This window comes from Salmo trutta, chromosome 33, assembly GCF_901001165.1.
Source record: "Salmo trutta chromosome 33, fSalTru1.1, whole genome shotgun sequence".
Taxonomy (NCBI): domain Eukaryota; kingdom Metazoa; phylum Chordata; class Actinopteri; order Salmoniformes; family Salmonidae; genus Salmo; species Salmo trutta.
In genome coordinates, this window is record NC_042989.1 from 8,780,528 (window position 1) to 8,795,952 (window position 15,425).

At 46.3% G+C, this 15,425-nt stretch overlaps 1 protein-coding gene across 1 annotated transcript in view; it reads left to right on the top strand.

Annotated features, from left to right (window-relative positions):
* LOC115172063 (mitogen-activated protein kinase-binding protein 1) overlaps positions 1-13,400 on the top strand; it is a 71,414-nt gene extending 58,014 nt beyond the window's left edge. Inside the window, exons 16-30 of the mRNA XM_029729258.1 lie at positions 1,159-1,280; positions 3,067-3,142; positions 3,262-3,373; positions 4,549-4,735; positions 5,143-5,315; positions 5,986-6,041; positions 6,261-6,521; positions 6,740-6,864; positions 7,873-8,042; positions 8,245-8,433; positions 8,780-8,855; positions 9,986-10,842; positions 11,111-12,157; positions 12,655-12,740; positions 12,917-13,400. Coding sequence (XP_029585118.1) covers positions 1,159-1,280; positions 3,067-3,142; positions 3,262-3,373; positions 4,549-4,735; positions 5,143-5,315; positions 5,986-6,041; positions 6,261-6,521; positions 6,740-6,864; positions 7,873-8,042; positions 8,245-8,433; positions 8,780-8,855; positions 9,986-10,842; positions 11,111-12,157; positions 12,655-12,740; positions 12,917-13,222 — 3,843 coding nt within the window. The 3' untranslated portion in view covers positions 13,223-13,400. The remainder of the gene's footprint in view (positions 1-1,158; positions 1,281-3,066; positions 3,143-3,261; positions 3,374-4,548; positions 4,736-5,142; positions 5,316-5,985; positions 6,042-6,260; positions 6,522-6,739; positions 6,865-7,872; positions 8,043-8,244; positions 8,434-8,779; positions 8,856-9,985; positions 10,843-11,110; positions 12,158-12,654; positions 12,741-12,916) is intronic.
* Positions 13,401-15,425: the final 2,025 nt, after the last annotated feature.

A 15,425-nucleotide genomic window follows, 5' to 3' on the forward strand; every position in this document is an offset into this window, starting at 1 on the left:
GTCTCCTAAAGATTAACGTACTTTGGTGAGAAAAGTGCAAATCAGTCCCAGAACAACAGCAAAGGACCTTGTGAAGATGCTGGAGGAAACAGGTACAAAAGTATCTATATCCACAATAAAGCAAGTCCTATATCGACATACAACATGACCGTTCCTCGCCGCTCAGCAAGGAAGAAGCGACTGCTCCAAAACCACCATAAAAAAGCCAGACTACGGTTTGCAACTGCACATAGGGACAAAGATCGTACTTTTTGTCCTCTGGTCTGATGAAACAAAAATAGAACTGTTTGGCCATAATGACCATCGTTATGTTTGGAGGAAAAAGGGGGAGGCTTGCTAGCCGAATTATACCTTCCCAACCATGAAGCACGGGGGTGGCAGCATCATGTTGTGGGGGTGCTTTGCTGCAGGAGGGATTGGTGCACTTCACAAAATAGATGGCATCATGAGGCAGGAAAATGATGTGCATATATTGAAGCAACATCTCAAGACGTCAGTCAGGAAGTTAAAGCTTGGTCATAAATGGGTCTTCCAAATGGACAATGACCCCTAGCATACTTTCAAAGTTGTGGCAAAATGGCTTAAGAACAACAAGGTCAAGGTATTGGAGTGGCCATCACAAAGCCCTGACCTCAATCCTATAGAAAATTTGTGGGCAGAACTGAAAAAGCATGTGCGAGCAAGGAGGCCTACAAACCTGACTCATTTACACCAGCTCTGTCAGGAGGAATGGGCCAAAATTCACCCAACTTATTGTGGGAAGCTTGTGGAAGTCTACCTGAAAAGTTTGACCCAAGTTAAACAATTTAAAGGCAATGCTACCAAATACTAATTGAGTGTATGTAAACTTCTGACCCACTGGGAATGTGATTAAATAAATAAAAGCTGAAATAAATCATTCTCTACTATTATTCTGACATTTCACATTCTTAAAATAAAGTGGTGATCCTAACTGACCTAAGACAGGGAATTTTTACTAGGATTAAATGTCTGGAATTGTGAAAAACTGAGTTTAAATGTATTTGGCTAAGGTGTATTTAAACTTCCGACTTCAACTGTATGTCTGCCAAAACTCTCATTATATAATGGTCTAGCATGGCAGTGAGTGTCTAACCTGTTTTAACCTCTTGTTATGTTAACATCTTGTTTTGTTCACAGTCAGATGAAGGAACAGTGTTTACCCGCACCCACCACATCGTACGCAAGACGACGCTGTATGACATGGATATCGACCCCACCAGGAAGTACGCCGCTATTGGTTGTCAAGACCGGAGCGTTAGGTGGGGGCCTAGTCTACCTGTCCTTGCTTGTCTGTCTCTGTTGCTCTCGATGACTTTGTATTGTTAGGTTCTAATTATCTGAGTAAATCACTCAACGGACATTATGAAAGCTAAAACAAGTTTATTTCTTCCCATAGAGTCAATACAGCATTCAGACAAAACAGGTTTCCACCAACACAAGTATATATACTCCAATTTAGGCACTCCTCCTTCTCGCCGATCCTTACATATTTTATGGTTAGACAGGAAGACGAAGTAATAGGGTAATAAACCATAATTTCTCCCTTAAGGAGATCTGACCTGACCTCAACCCCTCATTTGCCTAATCCACAGATCTCCACCCGTATCCCCTATAGCCATCCTGTGACTTCCTCCTGTCCACCCAACACATTCCAATGCCATCTGGCTCCTACAGATAACCATTAACTTCTGATGTAAAAACCAGTCTCTTTCACCCCTCAGATACTATACTGCTGAGTATAACAATGTTCCAAATTTAACCCAGAATCTATCAGTATGGATCTGTGTTTCTGTGTACGTCAGTGTTGGTGTGTGTGTGTCCATGTGTATGCATGTGTGCGTGTATATATTAGTGTGTGTGCAGGTGTGTTTCTTTGTGAGTACGTGTGACCTCTCTCCCTCAGTAATCTATCAGACTGTGCAGTCATCCCTCCCTAGCAGGTGGATTATCCCTTAACTCAGGTGTTGTCGACACAGGGCGGATGAGATTATGGGCCTTGCCCCTGGCTTGTTCTGTCTTTAGCTATCTGCAGCTACAGACATGCTGCTGTCCATGTGCCTGACCTGAGTTTATCCTACTCATGCCTCGGTCTGCCTGCCTGCACAAGTGTTTCCATCTTTCACTCACATACTCCACCTTGTGTCAACAAGAGTAACAACACTCTATGAAAGTCAAAGTTAATATGGAAAATGATGTTAACAACCACCTTCAAGTTATAGTGTACTGCTTTATTTATCAGTTGGTGTAAATAGGAGGAATGTGGGAGAAAAAGAACAGTCCAAAAAGGGCTTTCCCTCAGCTGGAGATACTGTAAACACACTTCATGCTACTATGAAAACTAGGACATCTCACTGCACTTTAATGATACATGTAGGTTGTAGAGTTAAAGGGCTTTTGTTTAACAGACTCTGGTTTGTTCCTTATGTAACTAAGCATTGGTGCTTAAGAGAACCAATGGTTGACTGGCTGCCCTCAGCCCACACTCTGCCAACTGGGCCTTGTGGGTGGTTGTCTGCCAGCTGGTGGCTGCTGGTCTTTCCTTCCTGCACTTCGTGGAAATACACCAGTCAGGCTGTTAGTGACCCCATGTGGTCAGCTGGGGAGAGACATACTTACCAGCTGAGCTGCTGTGCTGTTAGCACACTATGTGGCACAGAGTTCACTGACTCATGAACACAACACAGTCACATGTTTCCTTGAACTCCCTAGATCAGATGACTCAGTCCCTTGATCTGAAAGTCGTGGGGTCATAACCTTAACTGCTGAGGCAGGATGTAAATGGGTAGACGTGTCTGACTTTGGGTTATCGACTTATCGTCCTCCATTGTCCTTGTGTAGAGACGCGCTGACAGTGGATAAAACAGAGGATTGATTAACCCACTGGTGCTTCAACAGCAGAAATGTCTTTGTGATTTACTCCTGGAGTATTGAGCTGTTTGTGTGTTTCATGTTGAGATCGAAACAGGCACACCTGCACTTCTGTGTGTGGAGGTGTCAAGTCTCTAGACCTGTCCTTTTGTATAACTTTTAGTTCCCCTCCCACAGAATCTTCAACATCAGTAACGGCAAACAGAAGAAACTGTACAAAGGCTCCCAAGGAGAGGATGGCACTGTTATCAAGGTTTGCATGTTTTCATGTAATGTAGTGTCACTGCGAAGACTCATTTGACAGCACAGATTGCTGGTTTATAATAATGTGCACTACAAGTGGTGTTTATATCCTTCTTCTCCTCTCCTCAGGTTCAGACCGACCCCTCAGGGCTGTATGTGGCCACCAGCTGCTCAGACAAGAACATCAGCATCTTTGACTTCTACTCTGGAGAGTGTGTGGCCACCATGTTCGGACACTCTGGTAAAAATAGCCCATTTAGTTAGAAAAAAAGACAGCAAAATGGCTGAATGACAACCTGTAGTGTGTTCAGAAGGAGAAACCAGCTGGAACTCCTCTTCCTCTCTCCCTCGCAAATTTGTTTACATCCCTGTTGGTGAGCATTTCTCCTTTACCAAGATAATCCATCCACCTGACAGGTGTGGCATATCAAGAAGCTGATTAAACAGCATGATCATTACGGAGGTGCACTTTGTGCTGGGGACAATAAAATGCCACTCTAAAATGTGCAGTTTTGTCACACAACCCAATGCCACAGATGTCTAAAGTTTTGAGGGAGCGTGCAATTGGCATGCTGACTACAGGAATGTTCACCAGAGCTGTTGCCAGAGGATTGAATGTTAATTTCTCTACCATAAACCGCCTCAAGTTATTTTAGAAAATTTGGCAATATGTCCAACCGGCCTCACAACCGCAGACCACGATTAACCACGCCAGCTCAGGATCTCTCATCCGGCTTCTTCACCTGCGGGATCATCTGAGACCAGCTACCTGGACAGCAGATACACTGAGGAGTATTTCTGTCTGTAATAAAACCCTTTTGTGGGGAAAAACTAATTCTGATTGACTGGGCCTGGCTCCCCAGTGGGTGGGCCTGGCTCCCAGTCATGTGAAATCCATAGATTAGGGCCTAATTCGTTTATTTGAATTGATTGATTTCCTTATCAGTAAAGTCGTTGAAATTGTTGAATGTTGCGTTTATATTGTTATTCAGTATAGTTCTGATCGAGGATCAGTTTTGCCTTTTAGATTATAAAAGACCAGGGAGACCTTATCCTAGATCAGCAAACCTAATCTGAGACACTTAATTCATACTGTGAATTCCACAGATCAATTCTCTGTCAAAATGTCCTAATTGTCTTCCCCATGCCTTATATAAACTTGTCCATTCCCTTTGTGATTATTCTGAAAAAGGCCTTTGAAGGCCGAAACGTCAGTCTTTTAAACTTGTCTAATAAAACGACACATTTTAATGGTGAGCGAGCGTTGAGGCTTTTCCTGTCCAACGATGTCTACACATTTTTAGGTTGCACCTCTTTCTTCTCACGTTGGTTGAGCACCTTCTACTTCTTTCCATAACTGAACGTGCCTAGATGATTTAGTCCTTTTCATTTGTTTGTCTTTTCTCTTTTTCACAGAGGTCGTGACCGGAATGAAGTTCACCAATGACTGCAAGCGCATGATAACTGTGTCTGGTGACAGCTGTATCTTTGTGTGGCGTCTGGCCCCGGAGCTCAGCATCAGTATGAGACAGCGTCTGTCAGACCTCAAACAGAATGGCAAGCCAGTTCAGAAGACACCACCTCACAAACCTTGCAATCTCAGGTAGCTACCGTATTGGAACACATCATTGTAGAACAAGTACCTTGATTTACATTTCTTATTCCTGTTTTGTTGTCGCTGGCCTTATTCCTGTTAGCTCCAAGTGATGCAAAAGGCCTCCTTGGACTACCTAGTTAATTGGATAACATGTTTTGTGCTAGCTAATACCCTTAGAAAGCAAACATGGTGTTTACATAACGTGATCACCGGGTGAGAGACGCATTCTGAAGACAATTGGAGTGAAAAACAACTGTTAATCCTGTGTTCTGTATTATTTGTAAGACAGGCTTGTTGCTAGTGAATGACCAGTGTCCCTTTCGTAGCGTGTTGCATTATCAGAGACATACAGCCCCATTTGACTATTGCCTCCTAGTAGTATGATTGCTCTGTTCCCTGTCTGTTCTGTGCAGCACCAGGAGAGAGGTGCACAAAACCCCTCCCATAGTCACCATGTCCTCTGACAGCGACAAAGAGGTGGAGGAGGAGGAGGAGGAGGAGGGGATAGAGGAGGAGGAGGAGGAGGATGAGGAAGATATGATCTCTCCTTACATGGTGTCAGGCTGCAGTGCAGAGGAAGAGACAGGTTGGTATCTCAGAAATACATTTGTACACAAACAATACACTGAGTATACAAAACATTATTGAATTTGTTTTAATTTAACCTTTATTTAACTTGGCAAGTCAATTAAGAACAAGTTCTGACAAACTGGCCAGGTGAATCCAGGTGAAAACTATGATCCTTTATTGATGTCACTTGTTAAATCCACTTCAATCAATGTAGATGAAGGGGAGGTGACAGGTTAAAGAAGGATTTTTTAAGCCTTGACACAATTGAGACATGGATTGTGCATGTGTGCCATTCAGAGAGAGGGTGAATGGGACAAAAGATTTAAGTGCCTTTGAACGGGGTATGGTAGTAGGTGCCAGGCGCACCGGTTTGGGTCAAGATTTGCAACGCTGCTGGGTTTTTCACGCTCAACAGTTGCCCGTGTGTATCAAGAATGGTCCACCACCCAAAGGACATCCAGCCAACTTAACACAACTGTGGGAAGCATTGGTGTCAACATGGGCCAGCGTCTATGCCCCGACGAATTGAGGCTGTTCTGAGAGCAAAAGGTGGTGTGGTGCAACTCAATATAGACTGAGTGGTATACAGAGTGTATATCTACAGTATTAAGAATGTGTTTTTTCGTGGCAATGTTGATGGCAGCACACATCCTGAAATATTGGTTGGTTTTGTGTTTGCTTTCCAGACACCTCAGACGAAAAGCACAACTCTCTTAACTCTCACGGCAGAGAACTGAAAAGGGTTAGTATTTCTTGGAACTGTCAAAGAATATTTTCCCAGTAACACAGTCAGTGAATATTCCCCTTATAAACTGTCTGTCTGTCTGTCTGTCTGTCTGTCTGTCTGTCTGTCTGTCTGTCTGTCTGTCTGTCTGTCTGTCTGTCTGTCTGTCTGTCTGTCTGTCTGTCTGTCTGTCTGTCTGTCTGTCTGTCTGTCTGTCTGTCTGTCTGTCTCCTATAGGAGAGCTCTTTTGGCAGGCGTTCCTCCCAGGGCAATCATCACTGTGAGGAAAGGGGTCCCCGTCCACGGCGCCGCTGGTCCAGAGGCATGGTCAGCATGGAGCTGATGGTCAAGTCCATGTTGGACCTCAGACAGCTGGATTCCTTCGCCATGCCCCCCTCCTCCCCCAACAAGACCAAGACCCAGCCTGATGCTTTCAGAGACCCATTCAGGGAGGATGAGCTGGGCAGCACCATCAGCCTGCAGCCCCTTACTGCATGGGTGAGTGGATCACAGAGAGAGGGAAATATCCAACCACTCGTGGAAGGACAGTGGAAGTAAAGTGGACTTCAAAAAGGCTTCTTTGTCTTCGTCCCAAATAGTACCCTAATCCCTGCACTACTTTTGACCAGGGCCCATAGGAACACTTATAGGTAGAATAAAGTATACTTTTTTGTTCAAACCATCAGAACTAAAATGTCTCTGTTTTCTCCTTGCAGGGGGATGAGTCTGAGCAGAGGTCCCAGCAGCGACCCCACTACATCATGTTCTCTCCACAGACCCCAGAGACAGGCTCAGTGCTCTACCCCGAGGGCTGTGAGGACAGGGTCAGCTTAGCTGGCAGGTAAACTCTCGCCATTAGTGTATCTCATTTTCTCCTCACTGTATATGGCCAAAAAATGACTGCATAGTTTGGGCCTTTAGTTTTCACTGACCAAGTGCCTCTGACCTTAAACTCCTGGAGTTGTATTCAGAAAGCATCCCAAATTACACTGAACAAAAATATGAACACAATATGTAAAGTGTTGGTCCCATGTTTCATGAGCTGAAATAAAAGATCCCAGAAATGTTTAATGTGCACAAAGATTGTTTAACATCCCTGTTAGTGAGCATTTCTCCTTTGTCAAGATATTCCAACCATCTGACAGGTGTGGCATATCAAGAAGCTGATTAAACAGCATGACCATTACACAGGTGCACCTTGTGCTGGGGACAATTAAAGACCACTCTAAAATGTGCAGTTTTGTCACACAATCCAATGCCACAGATGTCTAAAGTTTTGAGGGAGCGTGCAACTGGCATGCTGACTGCAGGAATGTCCACCAGAGCTGTTGCCAGAGAATTGAATGTTCATTTCTCTACAATAAGCCGCCTCCAAAGTCATTTTAGAGAATTTGGCAGTACGTCAGCCCAGGACCTCCACTTCCGGGATCAGCTACCCGGACAGCAGCTGAAACTGAGGAGTATTTCTGTCTGTATTAAAGCCCTTTTGTGGGGAAAAACGTATTAGGATTGGCTGGGCCTGGCTTCCCAGTGGGTGGGCCTGGCTCCCAATCATGTGAAATCCATAGATTAGGGCCTAATTCATTTATTTCAAATGACTGATTTCCTTATGTGAACTGTAACTCAGTAAAGTTGTTGAATGTTGCATTTATATTTTTGCTCAGTATAGTTCTGATCTAGGGTCAGTATTGCCTTTTAGATTATAAGAGACCTTATCCTAGATTAGCAAACCTAATCTGAGATACTTTATGAATACCAGCCTCCTACATATCAGATACAGTAGTCCATGTATACAGTATACATACCACCTAGTCCCAACCCATATATCTACTATCTGTGTTTCCTCTAGTGAGTACCTAGTGAAAGAGCTACTGCCCGGGCCTGAGACCAGCAGGAGTGTGAAGGGGTACCAGAACCACAACCAGTGGAGCCAGGGCCACCATGACAAACACAGCCCAGACAGCGCCTGCTCTGTGGACTACTCCAGCCCAGACAGCCAGCAGCAGCCTCCTGGAGAGGGTGAGACACATGCACACAGAGGCATAGGATCTTAATTTGACCTAAAATATTACTGCAGCAACAGTTTTTGATGTTTAGTCCATAATGTTGCTTGATCGGTGGTTAGGCTATTAGCTGGCTGAAAGTAGACTTTCTGAAAAGTGCAATACTGTAATATAACCGTGTTAAATAAAGTTCTTCAAATCTATTTTCTCTGTGTCAGACTCTGAGCCCACACAGCCTCTCAGTGTGGATGGGAACTCCTCTGAATTGGACATGGAGGAACTGGAGGAGGAAGAGGGGGGTGTAGGGAGGGGAGAGGCCAAGGGGACAACAGTAGTACCTAAGACCCCTGACCAGGAGGCCTTCCTCAAACAGCACTTTGGCAACCTGGCTGAGCTTAAAAATCCAGGTAAGAACAGCATCTATGTCTCTCCTTGACTGGTATAAGAAATGTGGTGGAAACTCCCACTAGCCCATGCCTCCACCAATTCAGTGCTTTTAGGTTTGTGGGAAGTAGTGAACGAGTGCACACTTCAGGAGAAAATAGATATTATTGGGATGCACCCAGAGAGATTCAAGAAAGCTTCCCTTTCAACTGGCACATGGAATATTCAATTCAAACTTTATTGTCCACACAAATTAATTGTGCAGCCAGAAGTACATTAGACACAATAGTATACACATAGAGACACACACAAGTTTATAGTAAAAATATTTCACATGTATTCATTGCATTTCTCCTCTTTGATTGTCAGTGAGCCCGACCAGAGTTGTCACCCCTGACAGTGTCAGCATCTCCTCCAAGTTCCTGTCCCAATGTTCTACTGGAAGGTATGCCATACCTACACTACATGGCCAAAAGTATGTGGACACCTGTTCATCGAACTTCTCATTCTGAAATCATGGGCTATAATATGGAGTTGGTCCCCCCCTGGATCACAGTCAGCGTTGCAATTCATCCCAAAGGTGTTCGATGGGGTTGAGATCAGGGCTCTGTGCACGCCAGTCAAGTTCTTCCACACCGATCAACAAACCTTGCTTTGTGCACGGGGGTATTGTCATGCTGAAACAGGAAAGGGCCTTACCCAAACTGTTGCACAGAATCGTTTAGAATGTCATTGTATGCTGTAGTGTTAAGATTTCCCTTCACTGGAACTAAGGAGCCTAACCCAAACCATGAAAAACAGCCCCAGACTGTTATTCCTCCTCCACCAAACTTTACAGTTGGCACTATGCATTGGGGCAGGTAGCGTTCTCCTGGCATCCGCCAAACCTAGATTCGTCCGTCGCACTGCCAGATGGTGAAGCGTGATTCATCACTCCAGAGAATACGTTTCTACTGCTCCAGAATCCAATGGCGGCGAGCTTTACACCACTCCAGCCGACGCTTGGTATTGTGCATGGTGATCTTAGGCTTGGTGCGGCTGCTCGGCCATGGAAACCCATTTCATGAACCTCCCGACAAACAGTTCTTGTGCTTCCAGAGGCAGTTTGGAACTGGGTAGTGAGTGTTGCAACTGAGGACAGATGATTTGTATGCGCTGTACGCGCTCGGCGGTCCCGTTCTGTGAGCTTGTGTGGCCTATCACTTCGCGGCTGAGCCGTTGTTGCTCCTAGATGTTTACACTTCACAATAACAGCACTTACAGTTGACCGGGGCAGCTCTAGCAGGACAGACATTTGACGAACTGACTTGTTGGAAAGGTGGCATCCTACGACGGTGCCACGTTGAAAGTCACTGAGCTCTTCAGTATGGGCCATTCTACTGCCAATGTTTGTAAATGGAGATTGCATGGCTGTGTGCTCATTTTTACTTTTGGCCATTTAGTGTATCAGTTAGTTGACCAAAACACATTCTGTTAACCCACACTCATCTATCACAAAAGTGAGCTATCCTTTTAAATGACTGAGTATGTTGACAAACAGACATATCTGAATGGCTCACTGTTTTTCCTTTCTAGCAGGACTGCCTTTCCATTCCCCTCGAAGAGCGGTGTGGAGGGGAATGTAGCCAGCGGTGTGGTGAGGCCCCTGGTCTCTGAGGTGAGGCCCCTCATGGAGCACAATCAGGGCCAGAGCCAAGGCCACAGCCAGGACCAGAGCCACAGTCAGGACCAGAGCCAAGGCCACAGCCAGGACCAGAGCCACAGCCAGGACCAGAGCCACAGCCACAACCAGAGCCACAACCAGAACCAACTCCACAGCCAGGGCCACAGCCAGGGCCACAGCCAGGGCCAGAGCCACAGCCAGGGCCAGAGCCACAGCCAGGACCAGAGCCACAGCCAGGACCAGAGCCACAGCCAGGACCAGAGCCACAGACAGGACCACAGCCAAGGTCACAACCAGGACCAGAGCCAAGGCCACAGCCAGGACCAGAGCCACAGCCAGGACCAGAGCCACAGCCAGGACCGGAGCTACAGCCAGGACCAGAGCCACAGCCAGAGCCAACTCCACAGCCAGGGCCACAGCCAGGGCCACAGCCAGGGCCACAACCAGGGCCAGAGCCACAACCAGGGCCAGAGCTACAACCAGGGCCAGAGCTACAACCAGGGCCAGAGCCACAACCAGGGCCAGAGCCACAGCCAGAGGAAGGGCTCAGAAGAATCTCAGAAGGGCACTACCGGGAGACTAGAAGTAGTGGACACTACCACTACAGAGAAGGGTCTGAATCTCCGGGCCTCTCCTCTGAGGAAGAAGCTTTTTAACCCTGCAGTGGACTCCCGTAGGATTGTCAGCCCTGTGGCCAAGGCTGCAGCATCACACCTCACCTCTACAGTCATGAGGAAGTCCCAGTCAGTCCAGAACCTGCACACTGAGGGTGAGACACTACGGATGTGATTGAGATCATTTCTAGCTAGTGTATTGATGTTATGATCACGTATTACAGGAACATTTTATGATGATGTTTTGCAGGAAAATGTTATGATTTAAAAAGGTCCTCATTTTATATTCTACGCATGGTGTAAAAGGTCAAGCTCTTCCTTGAATGTCGAATAAGAGACAGAAATGTTGTTAACACTGCCCTGGTCTGCATAGGCTAATCATTTACCTTCCTTCTCTGTCTGCCCCTCTCTTGTTACCCGTAGAAATGCCTGTGAGCCTGTCTCGGCCCTCCAAGGAGGTAGCCCCTCAGCCCCATCACTCCCAGTCTCATCAATCCCAGGCCAACGAGCGTCCAGTGACCCTCCCCACAACCCCCCGTCGCACCCTGCCCAGTGTGCCCCCCCTCTGCAGCCCCACCTCCCCACAACCCCGGGACATCACCAGTACCAGTCACGGCACTGCCCCCACGCCCAGGAGCGTCAAATCCCGCTGCTCCTACATGAGCCCCACCACTAGCTCCATGGCCAAGATGTCCCGCTCCATGTCCATGGGAGACAGCCTTAACGTGGCCGAGGAAGAATCTGGGTCTACAGAGTCACGCAGGGGGTCCAGCTTTGACATGTCCAACGCTCCCGCCAAGAGTCGGAGCTGCTCCTCCCAGAGCTCCCAGAGTCTTAGTACTAAACCGTCAACCCCCGTGGCCGTGGTCTCTTCCACCTTATCCTCCTCCTCCCCTCTGGCGTTGGGTTTAGCCATGCCCCATGCTGCAGTTATCCCCACCCTCATCACTAGCTCTCCAAGCAACTCCAACCCCAGCCCAACCACCAAAAGTCTGCAGGCTAAGCTGATGTGCAGCACCCGGCCCCAGCTCAACCTGGACATCTCCAAGCCCCTCCCAGACAAGCCCTCCCTGGCGGTCTTCACTCCCAACAGTACCTCCAAGACCGCCGCCTCCTCCAAGACTGTCAAAGAGGACAACGACCTCTCTTCTAGATCTCCAGTCAGCTTGTTACCTCACCAGGGCCAGACTCATCCAGTACTCACCAACAAAGTCCAGCTAGTCACTGCACTGTCCCTCTCCCCAGCCGCTCCTGTGGAGACTAGCCCAGCTCCGAGTCCTGAGGCGGAGCAGCGTTTTCTCACCACGGAGCTGCGTCCTGAGGCCCCCGTGGTAGACAACAGACTAGAACAGCCAAAGATGGAGGAGAGCCAGGGCCTGACCCAGGAGAAGAGTCCCGCGATGGAGGTGTCTCTACAGGGCAGTCCCGTATACCTGCTATCATCTGGAGGTTCCGGCCAGGACCGCACAGGTTTGCTCCAGCGATCTCCCTCCTTCATCCTGTCATCTCTGTGTCTGGGCCTGCCCCTGGCCAACACCAAGCACTTCTTTACTACTGGTGCCGTGTGGCCTACCGTCTCAGTCTCCACCCCCATATACTCTGCACCTTCACCCTGTCCTCCGTCACTTAACCATTTTCTCCTGACGGGTGAGGCATGCTCTCGTTCTCTTTCATGTCCCTCTTTCTTTTTCTCTCCATCTCTGTCACTTCCCCATTTCCATGAAGAGCGTTCCCTCTGTGGTTCTGCTGTCTGTCCTTTCCTTCCTTGTGTAGTAGCTAGAACATAGCCTTGTGTTGACATACTAGCTATGGATTGTCCAATGAAATGACCTAGCTATTGTCCGTCTTGCTGTTCTGTTTTTGACTTGACTAGTTTCTTGTGGTCTAGACTGACACATATGATGAGACTTGCAGTAGGATGGTTTAAGCGGCGTCAGCCTGACCATGTATAACTCGCTTTTTATTAGATGGTTCTCTCAGTATGGAGTCGTGCAGGGTGGTGGCCAGCGAGCTACAGAACACCTTTAGGAAGGCCTCCCAGCTCTACAGAATGGTGAGTCACTCACTCCCCCAATAAGTATCCCATTCACTAAAAATATTTGTTCACATTGGCTAGTATTTTATTGGCCACCATCTGTCTGTTTTATGTTAAGTTTACATGAATTTTTTTTAAACATTTCCATACACTTATTTTTTTGTGGTAATGTTGGTCATGTCTGTGTCTTGCAGGTGAACAGTGTGCCTGTAGACTCCAGGCAGGAGCAGCATGAGATGGCCCAGGTCCTGTCTGAGGCCTTTGAGGTGGTGAGGGCCGAGCTGAGCTCCCTGCCCCAGAGCTCACCCCCATCCCCCTCTGGAGGACCTGCAGCAGGAGGCTCCCTGTGTACAGTGGGCTGCCGGCCCGTAGGACCAGTAGAACCAGGGACGGGGAGATTAGCCTCAGGGGAGGAGAGGACTCTGGCTCTGCTGGAGCAGTACTCTGAGCTCCTCCTTCAAGCTGTGGAGAAGAGGCTGGACAACAAGCAGCTCTCCTAAATACTCCTCTTCTTTCACACCCTTCCTTTAAGACTGAACCAACCAACCCCCTTGCAAATGTAGGATCTTAAGCCATTGTGCAAGGATATCTGCAGACTACAGTACTTCTTTTTATTACGTTTTTTCTCGACACGTTTTGAAAATGAACAGATTAAAATATTGCTGAAGGATGCCTGTACATATTTTTTAGAAGTTCTTTTTTTTTAAGCACTTCTCTCTCTTTCTCTCTGCTGCACCCTCTGGTTGGGTGGTCCCCTCTCTCCCTGTCAGCTCTCTGTAGGCCTAGGAGGGGTTGGGAGGGTTGCACTCAGCACGACCCACTGTAGTAGGCTAACATGTAACACTCATAACCAACAGCACAGCTACTGTAGGGAGACTCCTCAGGATGATCAATGCCTCAGCATTCATTCCCAGTGTGGCTGAGCTGCACTACAGACTGTGTCATTCATCACCCTTCCTCCCTCTAATATATTGCGTGCTACCTACAGTACTTACCGGACACCTGCACTCTCACGACCACTGGTTTTATTTACCCCCGTTGCCAAGTATTGTGCCCTGCTACTTTGTTTTAATGAAGTTGTTGTTATGGAAGTGCCGGTGTCTGGTTGTTCTTAACTGACTTGCCTAGTTAAATAAAGGTCAAATTAATTAATTAAATCCAAATATTTAGCACTACTAAATGCTCAAGGACAAATTTATTTAGCATTGCGACATGTTTTTCTAGATTTAGAACATAAAACATTTAGAAAGCAAACATCCTTTAGGTCTAGCAAATCAAATGCTTCAATTGTTTAAGTATATGCTGCAGAGCAGTGCTGAAAATATTTGTTCTGAATATTTACACAAACGATCATAAGGGGCGGGCCATCAGTGACGTAATTGTCCAAACCACTGAGGGAGTTGACAAGCGATGCTCAAAACAACAAAAGTTCAATACAAACATTTGTAAAATATGGGAAATGATTCATTTGAAAATCTCCAATAAAAACGTAGCTTTACAGACCATGAGTGGGCTTGTTGCAATACATGTAATGAGGACATGAATAAGGGGTCCTTCTGATATAGATGACCCTGCTCATTCCTGATTCATTTAGGATTTTAGACTAATCTGATGGCGTTGACAGTCTCCGGACACATCTTTTAGGAATCAGTTTTGAGATAAATAGTCTTTAAAGTCACAGAGGGCTGTTGTAAGAAACTACATAAGATCATTTTCAGTTAATATCCATTATTACCTGTTTTTAGAATTTTAAATTGGGTTATTTTGCTCCAGACAAGGGCATTTCCAGGCATACAGCTGACATGGAAATTAATAATATATTCCCAAAACAAGTACATTTTAAGCTCAAATAATGCAACAAAATCTTTATTATTATTTTTTTTTAATATGAAATTAAAGTTTCCCTGCCGGACAAGTATTGTCCCAACTTTCAAGAATCCCTGAGCAAATGTCCTGTTATTCTACACGTTTTGCCATGAGGCTGAGAAAAAATGTTGCAGTTTTAAAGCTAATTTCCTGTCATTCAAATAATAGAATTCATGGCTTATGACGTGTTCATATACTATAAGGGGGGCCTCCGGGCTGGCAGGCCACCTGCCTTGCAGGCGCGTGTGCTATGCCAGTGGTTGGAGCTTGATGCTGGCTGTCGTTTTGGGTAGCAGAAGCTGCACTTTTTGGACAATCGGAGGCATTGCTGTTCAATGCCATTCCTGACCCCAGTGCTCTAAAACAATACAAACAGTTGTTATCACTACAATGTGAAATGTCTGTGTTGGTGTACCTGTCCCTACCAGGGCTTTTACCCACCGACACCAGGCCATAGCAGCCTCCACACTACTAGAGGAACACAGGACCCTTCCAAGTCTTAAAAGCCAGATTAATCAGACATAATCATGTTTTAGTGGGTGATTTGATTTTATACATTGTGTTTTGAGAGGCCCTGTCTGTGTGTGATGTGTGGTTGTATTTATTATGTTGTAAAAGGTCCACGTTACAAAGGGAGTTGTCAGCCCCTTGTGAGTTGTAGTTTGTTTTGTACCAGAGCTAGGTCACCAGTGGGGGACCAACATTGCAAAAACAGAAGACTTGAAAATATACAGTCTCAACTGAGAGTCTCCTTGTTCATTAACTATGCTGGATGGTTTTATAAAACATGTGAATTGTATTCCCAGTACATTTTTATTTGTATTCCAAATTGATGTT